The sequence below is a fragment of the Propithecus coquereli genome, unplaced genomic scaffold, assembly GCF_000956105.1.
Source record: "Propithecus coquereli isolate 6110/MARCELLA unplaced genomic scaffold, Pcoq_1.0 Scaffold213, whole genome shotgun sequence".
NCBI classification, from domain to species: Eukaryota; Metazoa; Chordata; class Mammalia; order Primates; family Indriidae; genus Propithecus; species Propithecus coquereli.
In genome coordinates this window covers 2,585,152-2,598,898 of record NW_012146412.1, presented here as the reverse complement: position 1 = coordinate 2,598,898, position 13,747 = coordinate 2,585,152, and the positions used below count along the sequence as shown (strand labels likewise).

The window sequence follows — 13,747 nt, the reverse complement described above, 5'->3', positions numbered from 1 at the left end:
ATTAATTTCTTTCTATTTTTAGTAGAGACAGGGTCTCGTTCTTGCTCAGGCTGGTCTCGAACTCCTGAGCTCAAACAATCCGCCCACCTCGGCCTCCCAGAGTGCTAGGGTTACAGGCGTGAGCCACCGCGCCTGGCCTCAAGTTTTCTTTTAAAGGCTAGTTGGAACCAAGACGTGTGTGCGCATGTGTGTGCGTGTGCGTGTGCGTGTGTGTGTGTGTGTGTACACACATGCAAACCAATATGTCTTTCAAGTAAAACCATCTCTAGTCCAATTCTGGTCTGCATAGTTTATACTGGATTGTGGTAGGTTTGGGCTAGGGTTTGTCAGCCTCTGCACTATTGACATGACTTCACACTGGCTAGATAATTCTTTGTTGTGGGCAACTGCCCTGTGCATTGTAGGGTGGGGCGTTTAGCAGCACCCCTGACCCTACCCACTAGCTGCGAATAGCACCTTCCCCCTTTCCCCAGCATGACAACCAAAAACGTCTCCAGACACTTCAGGGGATAGGGGGCAGAATGACCACAGCTGGGAACCACTGAGCTGGACGGCGGGTGAGCTGAGAGATTGGGAGCGACCTGGCCCCCTGCTTACTGGCTGTCGGACATGGGCAAGGTGCCTGGATTTCTTGGCTTTAGTCCCGTTTCTGCGAAACAGAGGTGGAATGAGATGACTTCTAAGGGTTCTCCAGCTTTAATGTCCTGTGCCAATGTAAAGATTTGGAATAAATGCTGTCCTTGATCTGGCTGTTGTGTTCTCCCTAGGGAAGTGTCAGGCATTCATTTCCTTCTTCCTGTCACCTGAGGTCTTGACAACTTGACTCTCTTTTTCTTCCCTGTCACTCTGCGTCCCCAGGTTTGCCCGACTTGCTGCAACCACATTTATCAGTCGGGGGATTCCCGTACACCTCTTTAACGACATAACCCCAACCCCCTTTGTGGTAAGTAACTGCTTCCTTTTATAATTTCCTGTCACGGGGTCAGGGATGAGACTTGGCTGAATTTTACAGTCTGGAGGGCCGTTGGTTCGGACTATTTGAATGACAGAACTCAGCATTTATCAGGCATTCTCTTCTCTCGCCAGGAATGCTTCCCCCACATCCTAGTAATTTCTCTCTGGTATTCAAGTTTTGATTCATCAGAATTGGTTTTTTAAATGTGCAATTTTCCTTTTGCTTGCATTCTAAGGTATTTTAGCAAGTTAGCAAAATGATGTTTTGTCTGTTTGTTTTTTAATTTGATGCGTAGTTCTTTTTTCCAGCTATCACAATTAGGAAACTTCTTGTGTCTAAATCTGAATTCACCTCAAATCCTGTCTTATCATGAATATTTTTGACGAATTGATGCACCTGCCTTTTATACAAATGTTTCACGCTAAATGCTATTCATGTTCACACCTCTAGAGAGCATGCTTGGCATGTGTGAGTAAGATATTTTATCAAACTCTTCATGTAGCAGAATCTAAAGAAAAGCTGTTGCTTTGATGTAGTCAGACCATTTAAGAGCTGGGCCAGATGCTGAGAATACATGTTTCTAGGAAACGATTTGGATGCAGTGACTTGCAGTCAAGTAGACACGGGAGCGCACAGATACTGAAGTCAGTCCCACTTGTTTTGTGTTTGCCATTTCTAGCGCGCCGGCAGGGAGACGCAACACCGCCCAGATTGTAAATAGCCCGGGACACACTCTGTGTCACACCCAAATGTAGTTCAAGTTTCCTTGGTTTTTTGTTTTTTTTTAGAGACAGGGTGTCTCTCTGTCAGCCAGGCTGGAATGCAGTGGCGCAATTACACCTCACTGTAACTTCGAACTGGGCTCGAGGGATCCTTCTGTCTCAGCCCTCCAAGGAGCTGGGAGTACAGGTGTGCGCCACTGCACCTGGCTATTTTTACTTTTTTAGTAGAGACGGTTTCACTGTGTTGCCCAGGCTGGTCTTGAACTCCTGACCTCAAGCAGTCCTCCTGCCTCAACCTCCCAAAGTGCTGAGATTACAGAGGTGAGCCACCATGCCTGGCCAAGTTTCATAGTTTGATGGAAAAATTGCAGTGTGTTCAAGCATCCTGATTGTCTTCTGTACCAAGTATTAATAGCTATTGTTTTTATAACAGACATGAATTAAATGAGTGTCTCATGATCATTTCCCCACACCGAGGAGTGGTTCTCCCCTTTCTTTGCCCCAGGTTACCTGAGAGATGTAACGGAACTTTCAAGAGGACAGGAAACTGCAGTGATTTTTGGTGGGCAGCTTGGGGAGGACCGGTGGTTCGAATCTCAGGCTGCTTGTGTGCAGTAAATCTCATTTGCAGCCTCAGGGGGAATTCCAGCCCCTCCCCCCATTGTGGGCAGTCTCTTGTAAAGATGGGAGCTAAGTCACAATGTAAGGGAGGGATATTTAACCCTGGAGTGAGAGATAAATGCACAACCCATAAGAGCACTCTGTTTTCTCTACCTTCTTCTCAACCTTTTCCTTAAAAGCAAATGAGAAAGAGGAGAAGGCGAAGCAGTTGGAGGGAATAAACGGAATTTATAAACTCCTATACCAAACAGAAACCTAAAAAGAACGCAGAGGCTGGACATGGTGGTTGACACCTGTAATCTCAGCACTTTGGGAGGCCGAGACAGGAGGATCGCTTGAGCCCAGGAGTTCGAAGCTGCAGTGAGCTATAATCGGGCCACTACGCTGCAGCCTTGGTGAAGAGCGAGTCCCTGTCTACCAAAAAAAAAAAATGTGGAATAGAAGTTTAGACCATTTTTTTGTTTGACCGTCTTATAGCTCTAGCAGGTAGGAGACAGAATGAGAAGACGACGCCTAGGAAATTACTCCCCTTTCTTGTTAGGACACACGTTCTGGAAATGCGAGCAGCCAGTTAGTTCCACGGGTAGTGAGAGTATGCTGCTTGGATGTGGCACAAAAATACTGGACGAGACATGATATTTATATACCATGTTTATTGAAAGGGAACAAGTTGACACAAACAGTATACAATAGACATTGTAAACATATCTAATTTTTTGTTAAAAACTGTTTGTTTTTATTTCCTGCTATGTTACAGCCCTATGCAGTATCACATTTGAAACTTTGTGCTGGAATCATGATAACTGCCTCGCACAATCCAAAGCAGGATAATGGCTATAAGGTATTTTATTTTTCTCTCCACATTCATGTCCTTCTGTAGGAATGCTGTACCTTTACTGTTGGGGGCGTAGGTATGGATGCTGTATTTTCATTAGCTCTAAACTTTTCGAATGTGTTCCTGGGGTCTCTAGGTCTATTGGGATAATGGAGCTCAGATCATCTCTCCTCACGATAAAGGGATTTCTCAAGCTATTGAAGAAAATCTAGAGCCGTGGCCTCAAGCTTGGGACGATTCTTTCATTGACGGCAGTCCGCTTCTTCACAACCCGAGTGCTTCTGTCAGCAAAGACTACTTTGAAGACCTTACAAAATACTGTTTCCACAGGTAAATGCATTGTGTCCTCACTGACCTTGAGTTAAGTTAATGTGATGCAGCCAAATTCTATCAATTTTCATGAAATTTTTCTCTTTAATTGGTGCATATAGTGCATCTTGTTTTAGAGGCTGTAGACTGGGAGTTGGCAAACTTTTCTTAAAGGGGCACACAGTAAATATTTTTGGTGTCAAGGACCATATGAAATCTTTCTCAACTGTTCACCCCTGCTGTTGTAGTACTAAAGCACCTGTAGATGATACGTCACTGAAGGAGTATAAACAGAAAAGCAGTAGCTGGCTCTGTCGCCTAGGCTGGAGTGCAGTGGCACCATAGCTCATTGCAACGTCCATCTCCTGGGCACAAGCGATCCTCCTGCCTCAGCCTCCCCAGTAGCTGGGACTACAGGCGTGTGCCACCATGCCCAGCTAATTTTTCTATTTTTAGTAGAGATGGGGTATCGCTCTTACTCAGTCTGGTCTCTAACTCCTGACCTCAAGCAGTTCTCCTGCCTCTGCCTCCCAGAGTGCTAGGATTACAAACATGAGCCACCATGCCCAGCCACCTTTGGAATTTTTTATTGAAACTTTGCTGAACTGTTTTTAAAAGTTTGATAACATTTATTAATCTTTTAATTATGGATTCTGGGTTTTATGTCATACTTAGGAAGACTTTCTCTAGACAAAAGTTATTTTTTTTTAAATTCCCCATGTTTTTTCTAAAAATTTCATGTTTACATTTTGTGATATGTCAATCTTTTGAGTCATTGGTAATTTTTAATTTTGTATGGGGTGCAAAGTAGGAAAGCAGATTTGGTTTTTTTCTAAAAGGTTTGCGGTTGTACCAATACGATAAATTGAAGAATCTGTCTCTTTTTTTGGCTAATTGGATATGATACCTTTATGAAGCAGTTTCTAACATTAATCAAGTGCTTGTTATATATAAGATAATTGCTAGAGGCCCTTCACATGCACTTTCATTTTAATCCTCACGATAATGCTGAGGGTGAGTTCTGGCGCATTACTGTTTTGTAGATGAGAAAACTGCAGCAAAGTGTGAGTAAGCAAATAGGCATCAGTCACACCGCTCATAAGTGACAGAGTTCCCGCGATTTAAATTTGGGTCTGATTCTAGAGCATGTTAGCCACCAAGCTTTACTGCTTCAAATATGCATTTCCCATTTCAAATTGGATCGACTTCTGAACTCTCTATTCTGTTCCTTTTGTCTGCCTTTTTATATCTAGTAGCAAACTGTTTTAATTATTATAGTTTTATAATATATTTTAATATCTGAGAGATTTTTTTTAGATTCGTCCTCCCTGATCTTGCATATTTATTTTACTAGATGCATTTTATTTTCAAAAGTACGTTTGTTTTAAACCACTGTTCTCTTAGAGAAGACCTGTTTGTTTATTGATTTCCAAAAGAAATGGATAATAACCTAAGATTCTAGCAGTCAGAGCTTTGGAAGTTTTAAAAATCTTATGTTTACTTTTCTATAACTTCTTTCAATTTTGATGTTTATTGTTATTCTACATTAAGTCCCTAGATCATGGTACTTTGCCAAACTGGATTGTTACTTGGCAAAGGGAAGTTTTACTTTTTATATGTTCCTGTATGGGATAACCCATCACGTTTTGTTAAAAGGGACATTTTGAAAGTCATTTCTGAAGCTCATACAGAACACATGCAGCCCTGGCGCTGGCGCACTCAGCGCCTCACAGGCCAGCCGTGAGCCTCGTGCTGGGACCGGAGCCGGAGGCTCTCTGCTGTGTCCTACCCTGCATGTGACAGCTATTCCATAAAAGAGAATCCGTAAATAATCACATTTGCTGAAAATAACTACAGAGTAAAATTTAACACTTGAGGATGTCGGGGGGTTATGTATATTTGAGAGAGAGTGGGTTTTTTTAATGGGATTGGAAAGATACTCAGTTGCATATTCTTACTACATCAGTTTCTTACATTCTTATGACTCTGGCTCCTTGACGTTTTGCAAACCTTCCGGGTGCGAGAGGCATATTTCTGTCTTTTATCGTTTTCCGTGGTGTGTCTGATTCTAGGAGCGTGAACAGGGAGAGCCAGGTGAAGTTTGTGCACACCTCTGTCCACGGGGTGGGTCATGACTTCGTGCAGTCGGCTTTCAAGGCTTTTGACCTTGTTCCTCCCGAGGCTGTCGCTGAACAGAAAGATCCTGATCCTGAGTTTCCAACGGTGAAATACCCGAATCCCGAAGAGGGTAAAGGTGTCTTGGTAATCACATTTTTCTAAAATTCTAAAATCTACCTTTTGTATTCAAAGCTATTACTGTCAAGTAAAATATGTTTTTATGTGTTTTCATTGTGCTGAAGAATAACTAATTTCATTGCTGGAAATGTGTGTATTTGTTAGTTATTCATTTCTTAAAGATCTTTCAAATTAGATATCCTAGCATTGGGATCTGAGAGCTGAAATCTCAATGCTACTTTAAATTTAATTAATTTAATGTAATTTTAGTTTAATTTACTGTGCTTCCTTAATGCCAAAAAAAACAGTAATAGAATGGAGTTTTATCGTATTATGACTTTATTCCTTAATTATCGTTTTTCTGCTATGAAGAAGTGTTGTTTACATTGTTACAGACCTATAGCATTTTAAAGGTTGGAGCACCAGTGACATTCTGAGCATTAGCCGTTTGGTTTGTTTGTGAGGCGGACCGCGTGGCAATGCCCGCAAACAGCCGTCCAGTCGCACACGCACTGTCCTGCGTGCAGCGGATCACATGGGCAGGCTTGGGCCACACACGGATGCTCCTGTTATCTGATCTCTGACTTAAGACGGTAATGTGTGCCCAACCAAGACCAGCTCCAGAAATAAAATGCAGCCTTCATTTGGGGAAAGTACTCTTTTAATTGTTAAAGAACTGAATGTTTTTAAAGACTACCATATGCTTGACTCTTTTTTTTTTTTTGAAACGGAGTCTCACTGTGTTGCCCAGGCTAGAGTGCTGTGGCGTCAGCCTAGCTCACAGCAACCTCAAACTCCTGGGCTCAAGCAATCCTTCTGCCTCAGCCTCCCAAGTAGCTGGGACTACAGGCATGCACCACCAGGCCCGGCTGATTTTTTCTATATATTTTTAGTTGTCCGATTAATTTCTTTCTATTATTTAGTAGAGACTCTTGCTCAGGCTGGTCTCGAACTCCTGAGCTCAAACGATCCACCCTCCTCGGCCTCTCAGAGTGCTAGGATTACAGGCGTGAGCCACCGCGCCCGGCCTTGACTCTTGATTTAAGTAATCTTTTAGTTTCATACTCTTTTTCAGACTTTATCTTTTGCTTTGGCTGAGAAGACCAAGGCCAAAATTGTTTTAGCGAATGACCCAGATGCTGATAGACTTGCTGTGGCAGAAAAGCAAAACAGGTAAATTAATTGTGATTACCTATATTATAGAAAATATAAAGCAATAAAATGTTCCTGAGGTCACTGGACCTATGTGGAAACATTTCCCATTTATTTTGCAAATGATCATCTCACTGAACCTTCTGTGGAGTCTTCTAATGCAGAGTGAGATACTGACCTAGTCGGGGCAAGGTAGGGGTGTTACATGATTGGCAAGTGTAATGTAGAGTAGATAACCCAGTATGTATTTGGAATTGAAGTTCATATTTGTGATCTTCCCTTAATTTATAATTTAGAGGGGTCGGGGAGGGGTAAGAAGAGGAAGAAAAAATTTATAATTGAATATATCATAAGTGATGTCTCAGTGCCTACTGAGGGCAGAGTACTTTGGTGCCGGCTTTGCAGTTCAGTGTTTGCCATTGGGTTTGGTAAGGAGCTGAACCTTCAAGGATTGATGAATTTAGTTTGGACAGACCAGAGAGGAATGCCTGTGGGTATTGGCACAGTGTTTAAGACACGTCTGACCACAGATAGAGTTCGTACAAAGGAAAGTAAGTGGGAGAAAAGGTTGAAAGGTAGGCAGGGTTCAAGCAATTTTGGGTGTCAAACAGCCTATGTGATGTTTTGGGGGCCGTGGGGTACTGCCGAAGGGATGGGGTTTTAGATTATGACAAAACAGTTTCAATTCTATATCAGTGTTTAGAAAGTTAGGCTCAGGGGATACGTGACAGTATGTGAGATTTACTGCTAGTCACCTGGACCACGGAGGAACAGAAATCACGTATCTGTTCTTTGATGTTCTGAAAATTTTAGGGCCGAAGTGGATCCTAAGGAATGCTAAGCTATCACCTCTCAGAATCAGCAATACTGACCAGTCCAAAAGTTGAGATGTCAAAACTTACTTTATACATGGGGGGAATCTTGCCAGCATATTTCTGTTATGTTTAAAACCAAAGCCTTTGCCAAAGATTAAAATAAAAGCATTATGTGTCATCACTGACATTCTTTAAAAATAAGTATAATTCTATAAAATTAGAATCTTTGGACAGGATGTGTGTCTAGGCAAACTGGGTGATATGTAGTAGCCACACAGTGTTTATGAGTGGTAGTTACATTAGTGACCAGTTACTTAAAGATGATGAATAACAAAAACAGACTGGCAGAAAATACTTTAAGACTTCTTTGCTTAATTGTCCTATTCCAGTGACTTCTAGTGTCTTCCTTAAGATCATGGAAATGAATAGTATTTTTTTCTTTCAGGGGTGAATGGAGAGTGTTTTCAGGCAACGAGTTGGGGGCCCTCCTGGGTTGGTGGCTCTTTACTTCTTGGAAAGAAAAGAACCAGGATCGCAATGGCCTCAAAGACGCATACATGTTGTCCAGCACCGTCTCCTCCAAAATCTTGCGGGCCATTGCCTTAAAGGAGGGTTTTCATTTTGAGGTAAGGTATTTGTGGGACGTGCTCATTTTCCTTTCTTTCGCTCTGTAGAAGATCTAAGGCATTTCTTATTCTTTTGGATTATCCCTTCAGGAAACATTAACTGGCTTTAAGTGGATGGGAAACAGAGCCAAACAGCTAATAGACCAGGGGAAAACTGTCTTATTTGCATTTGAAGAAGCTATTGGTAAGATGCGATAATGAGGATCATAAAATCAGTTAATATAGAATGTAAGTAAATGAGAAAAGGTTTGGATTTGGGTTTAAAAGAGCCACAGTGAAACAGGAACACACAATTTACTTTGCTTTTGTAGTGCTCAGGTTGAGCGTTGAACTGTCCTGCTCCAAAATTAGTATCTCAGATATTTTTCAGCAAAAAGGAGTATCTTACAAATAATCAAGCCATTAATGTAGGAATCCTTTGTCCAGGTGACAGTGACACCAAGTCCAGTGAGAATGACTGAATAACCCCTTACCTTAAACTGTCGATATAAATGAGCAGAAAGGAGAGCGCGTGATAGAAATTTGACATTCATGTTTGTGCCAAAAATTTTTTAGCTATTACTTTAGTAAAAACTAATCTGCATTAAGTTTATTTCTTAATATATTCATCTGTACATTCCCTGCAGCACCAACATACACACATGATTTAACTCATTGAATAAAGTATAATAGCTCAGCTTTTGCTCTTTTGTTGTCAGATTTGGCAGACTTGTGTCTCTATAGCTTTTTAGTTTTTTAATAAAAAACTTTTCTTAACATTCGTTTATCAAATATTAATTGCGTATCTATTACTCAGTGACTCTGAAAGAAATGGATGACACTGACCTTAGCCTGCAGCAGCTTATATGGATCTAGTTAGTAACCACACAAGAGTGTAAGAGGCCCAGGTGTCAAAATGAATAATGTAACTAACAAGAATATTGGGATTCAGAGAAGAAATAAATGTTGACTAGAACAACTGGGAACCACTTCCTGTGAGCTGGAGGGAGTCGCAACAAAGCTAGTGAATGAGCCCCATTTGGCCAGGAGAGGAAACCTTCCTCACAGGTTCTTCAGCAAATACTTCTCGAAAGCCTGCTGTGTGCTGGGCACTGGGCTAAACTCTTTAATGTGTGGTGGTAAACGAGAAACATGCGTACACTCAACACTGTGCGACCTCGACATGCACACACGTGGTTAGACATGGCACTGTGCAGGAGCCCCCTCCTGAGGGTGTGCCTGTGACATGTGTTTCTGCAGGATACATGTGCTGCCCTTTCGTTCTGGACAAAGACGGGGTCAGTGCCGCTGTCATAAGCGCAGAGCTGGCTAGCTTTCTAGCAAGCAAGAATCTGTCTTTGTCTCAGCAGCTGAAGGCCATCTATGTGGAGTAAGTTGCTGTTGACGGTTTGATTAAAGTCTTACTTTTAACTGTTCTATTATGTTCTTGTGCATGAGACACTAATATTTTTTCTAATGCTCTTTGGTGATGAAGTCTATTTTTTATAAAGACTAAGTAAGAGATTACCTTTTCCTTCTGATACTTAACCACTTATTAGTGATTACCATTTGTGATTGCATTAATTCTTAACAAATGAGAACATTAGTCACAGAAATGACTAATGGAATTAGTCATTAAGTGACCAATGTCAAAAAAGATGAAATGTATTCATAATATATCTACTCAGTCTTTGTAGCAATTACTCAAGTCTGCCTGTGTAATACAGAAGCATCCGGAGAATACAGAAAGCCAGTGTGGGAATGATGGGGCTGTGTTCCAATAAAACTTGAATTTACAAACGCAGGCAGAAGGCATTTTGTGTCATTTTGTGATCCCTGGGGTAGATTGTCGGACCTCTTTTTTAATGCTGAATTATTCCTTTGACGTTAGTTATGATTATTTGTTTCATTTTTTTGGAACACACTGGTTGATACACACATCCTATGTCCACTCTGTGGAATTATTTTGTTCCTCATGTTATACAAATTTGCATTCTTTTATAGGTATGGCTACCATATTACCAAAGCTTCCTATTTTATCTGCCATGATCAAGACATCATTAAAAAATTATTTGAAAACCTCAGAAACTGTGATGGAAAAAATAATTATCCAAAAACTTGTGGCAAATTTGAAATTTCTTCCATTAGGGACCTTACAACTGGCTATGATGATAGCCAACCTGATAAAAAAGCTGTAAGTAATGTTTGCTTTTATCAACTAAACCTCTTTTTCTGTTTTCTTTTTTTTTAATCATTTGAGTAGATTAACTTATTTAATCATATAATTAATTGAAACTGATTTTAGGCATTTAGGCATGATTATAAATAAGCTATACAAATATATGGAAAGGTAAAAATCATGGGCTAGAACTAAGAGAGATCTTACTCGTCATCTAAGCCAACACTGTCATTTAGCACCTTAGGAAATCGGTACACAGAAGTGCAGAACTTGGCTGTGGTCGCACAGCTCGCTGGTTGTGGTCCAGGAAGAATCTGGGTCCTTTGACTCAGGACCCAGTTTTTTCTCCCCATCAGCAGTGCTCACATTTGAGGGAGCATCAGTCACCTAGAAGGCTGGTTAAAACAGAGTTTCTGATTGAGCAGGTCTGGCGTGGGGGCCAAGAATTTGCGTTTCTAACAAGTTCCCAGGCGATGCTGATGCCCCTGGTCCTCACTTTGAGGACCTATTTGCTTTCCAGTTAGTTTTCCCCTATTCTCTGAAAGTATGGGGTCTGTAAAGCATGAGTTTGCTTTCCTCACCCCATGTGGAATCCCCATGGGAGTCCAAAGAAGACACAAAGGTGGCAGAAGAGAATTGCCAGCCATGGCTGGGGGCTGGGGAAAGCAGAGTGTGAATATCTTTAGGAGAGGTTAGACGTGTTCTTTGCTATTTACTTTTTTACGTTTTTAATTTTCATCTCCCCCCGATATATTTTTAAAAGATAAATCATATTTAAGAAGGTCGTGATGAAACATAGCAGTCCCGCCTTCTGCTGCCTCATTGCCGTGCCACCGAGACAGCCACCTTCGCTCTCGGTGGTTTCTCCGGGTGTTTATGACCAGATTCCTAAATAATGTGCTTTTATGGTAATGTTTTGACTTGTCAGTGTTACAATTTATCAATTTTCTATTATTGAGATAAAGATTTAGTTCTTACACTTTCTATGTTCAATGCTCCCCCTTCCTCTCTGTCCTCACAATACATATACTGCAGCTTTTGGTTAAATCAGATTCCATGCCTTTATTGTTATGACTAGTGATTATCATTGCCCGCTTAGCCAAGTAGTGTATTTTGATTAGGTTTCCCTAATATGCATAAAGAGTTGTATTTCCTGTAATTAAGAGTTGCTTTGTTCTCCTGTTCGCCCGGATTTCTGTGTAACTATCACTAGTTCTTCCCAAATCCTTCAAAAACCTCGCAGTGGGGTTTTCCTCGTGGTCTGTTTCCAGTGGCCTCCCTGCAGGGCCCTCCGTCTGGGCTGGGCCAGCTGTCATTCTCCAGGGTTGAGTGCCTTGCTCCTAGACCCCATGGCTTACTTACTCTTTCTGTATTTATTTTCCTAGATCACATCCTCTAGACGCTCTCTGAGAAGAAGCGAGTGGGAGGCAGAATTTTGGAAGCATTAGGTTTGCAAATGCCTTATGGCGTCCTCACACTTTATTGACTCACAGCTTTGAAAGCTTTGCTCCATTATTGTTTGGTTTCCAGTGTGGCTGGGGAGCCTCCAGTCATTCATTCATTCAGCAAATAGTTGAAGCCTGCCGTGTGCTGGGAACAAGGATGTGGATGCCACACTGATTCAGTCCTTTCTATGCACCTTGGTTTTATTTTTGTCTCTGGGAAAAATTTAGGAACTTTTCTCTAAGCTTCAGGTTCGAAAACTTGACAGTAGTGTGGGTCTCTTTTTATCCATTTTTTCCTGTGCACTTGGTCTGGAGAATTATTTGTCTTAATTTTGAGAAGTTTTTTGATTATGCGTCGGGAAGGGGGGCTAGTTAATTGGTTTTTTAAGCAGCTCCCTCCCGTGTTCTCTGTTCTCCCGTTCTTAGGTAGTCCTGGCAGACGCCGGCTGTGGGAGCTGGCACGCTGCTGCCCCGCTTTCTTTCCTGGCGTCCATCCCTGTCCCCGTGCTCCACTTCTGGAGATTCCCTCAACTTTAGCTTTTAGCGACTCTTGACTATTTCAGTTCTTACTCTCTAATTTGTTAAAAATAGTGTCCTGTTCTTTTTTTATGTACACGATATCTTATCTCTCTAAGGATATTAATTACGGCTTTTAAAAATGTAGATCTTTTTCTCCTCTATTGTCTTTATTTCCTCCAATTTCTTTTTTTTAATTTGTTTTGGACTTTGTTTTATTTAATGTCTTTTCCCAAAAGTCTGGTGACCCTTGATTGTCCTTTGGACACTTAAGAGCGGATCGAACACTGTGTGCGTGTGGCTCTGTGTGCTCATGCAGGCCAGGTGGCTCCCTTCACTCGGGGATGTTGGGCAGCGAGCCGTCTTTTTAACGGGGCCCCCACTGGAGGGCTTCTCCGGAGACGCCTGGCCTTAACAGTGTGTGCGAGGGCTACAGGCTGGGATGCCAAGGCCCTGGAAGCGTGGCTGGGGCACAGCTGGGTGTCTTAGCTGGGGGCTTTCACTTGATCCCTCTGTTTTCACCATACCCTGCCCTCCGTGGTGCCTTGTGTCTCCAGCTCCTGAGCCTTCCTGGTTCAGTCTCCAGAGAATTAAACCATCTCCTGCAGAGATAGAGAAGAGGTGGTTTCCCGACTGCGTGGGCTGGGGCGAGGATCTGGGAGGCTCCGACAGCTTCTTTCAAACGCTGCTCCTGTTTCCACCTCTGCCTCACACCTGCCCTTTGCTGTACCTGGTTCCTGGGCCTGGCCGGGATGCTGCAGAGCACGTTGTCCTGGTTCTTGTCCGTGTCTCCTCCTGCAGACACTCAGATTTCATTGTCTTATGTCCCATCAGACCGTTCCGATCTGACGTCTGTTTCCTGACTTGCACAGTGGGTTGGCAACCCCACCAACTGCTGTCTTTTCTTTGCCTCTTTGCCCTCGTGTTTATGCTTTTTTAAATACTTCTGTAATTTTATTGGAGTTTTGGGGGCTGTCAACTACAAATACACCTGTCAGAAGCTTTATCTTAAAAAAAAAAAAAAACCAAAAAACTCTTTATGGACTTTTTTTTTTTGAGCAAAATTTCATTTTGTAACAGTGAAATATCTAGTTTGGGTGTATTTATTAGTATATTATTAGTCTATTTAAGTCAATTTCTTGTGAAATGATGTGTTTCATTCTTAACAAAACTTTAAGAAACTTTAATAGAACTAGGAAGGTAAAAGGTAGTACACAAATTTACTTAATTTTCTTTTTTTTTTGAGACAGAGTCTCACTCTTTTGCCCGGGCTAGAGTGAGTGCTGTGGCGTCAGCCTAGCTCACAGCAACCTCAGACTCCTGGGCTCAAGCGATCCTCCTGCCTCAGCCTCCCGAGT

General features: G+C 41.9%; 1 protein-coding gene across 1 annotated transcript in view; it reads left to right on the top strand.

Moving 5' to 3' along the window:
• Positions 1–13,747, top strand: part of PGM2 (phosphoglucomutase 2) — a 32,848-nt gene that overhangs the window by 10,090 nt on the left and 9,011 nt on the right. Inside the window, exons 4-12 of the mRNA XM_012644508.1 lie at positions 859–943; positions 3,056–3,139; positions 3,270–3,463; positions 5,515–5,704; positions 6,753–6,850; positions 8,090–8,270; positions 8,361–8,454; positions 9,510–9,639; positions 10,254–10,443. Coding sequence (XP_012499962.1) covers positions 859–943; positions 3,056–3,139; positions 3,270–3,463; positions 5,515–5,704; positions 6,753–6,850; positions 8,090–8,270; positions 8,361–8,454; positions 9,510–9,639; positions 10,254–10,443 — 1,246 coding nt within the window. The remainder of the gene's footprint in view (positions 1–858; positions 944–3,055; positions 3,140–3,269; positions 3,464–5,514; positions 5,705–6,752; positions 6,851–8,089; positions 8,271–8,360; positions 8,455–9,509; positions 9,640–10,253; positions 10,444–13,747) is intronic.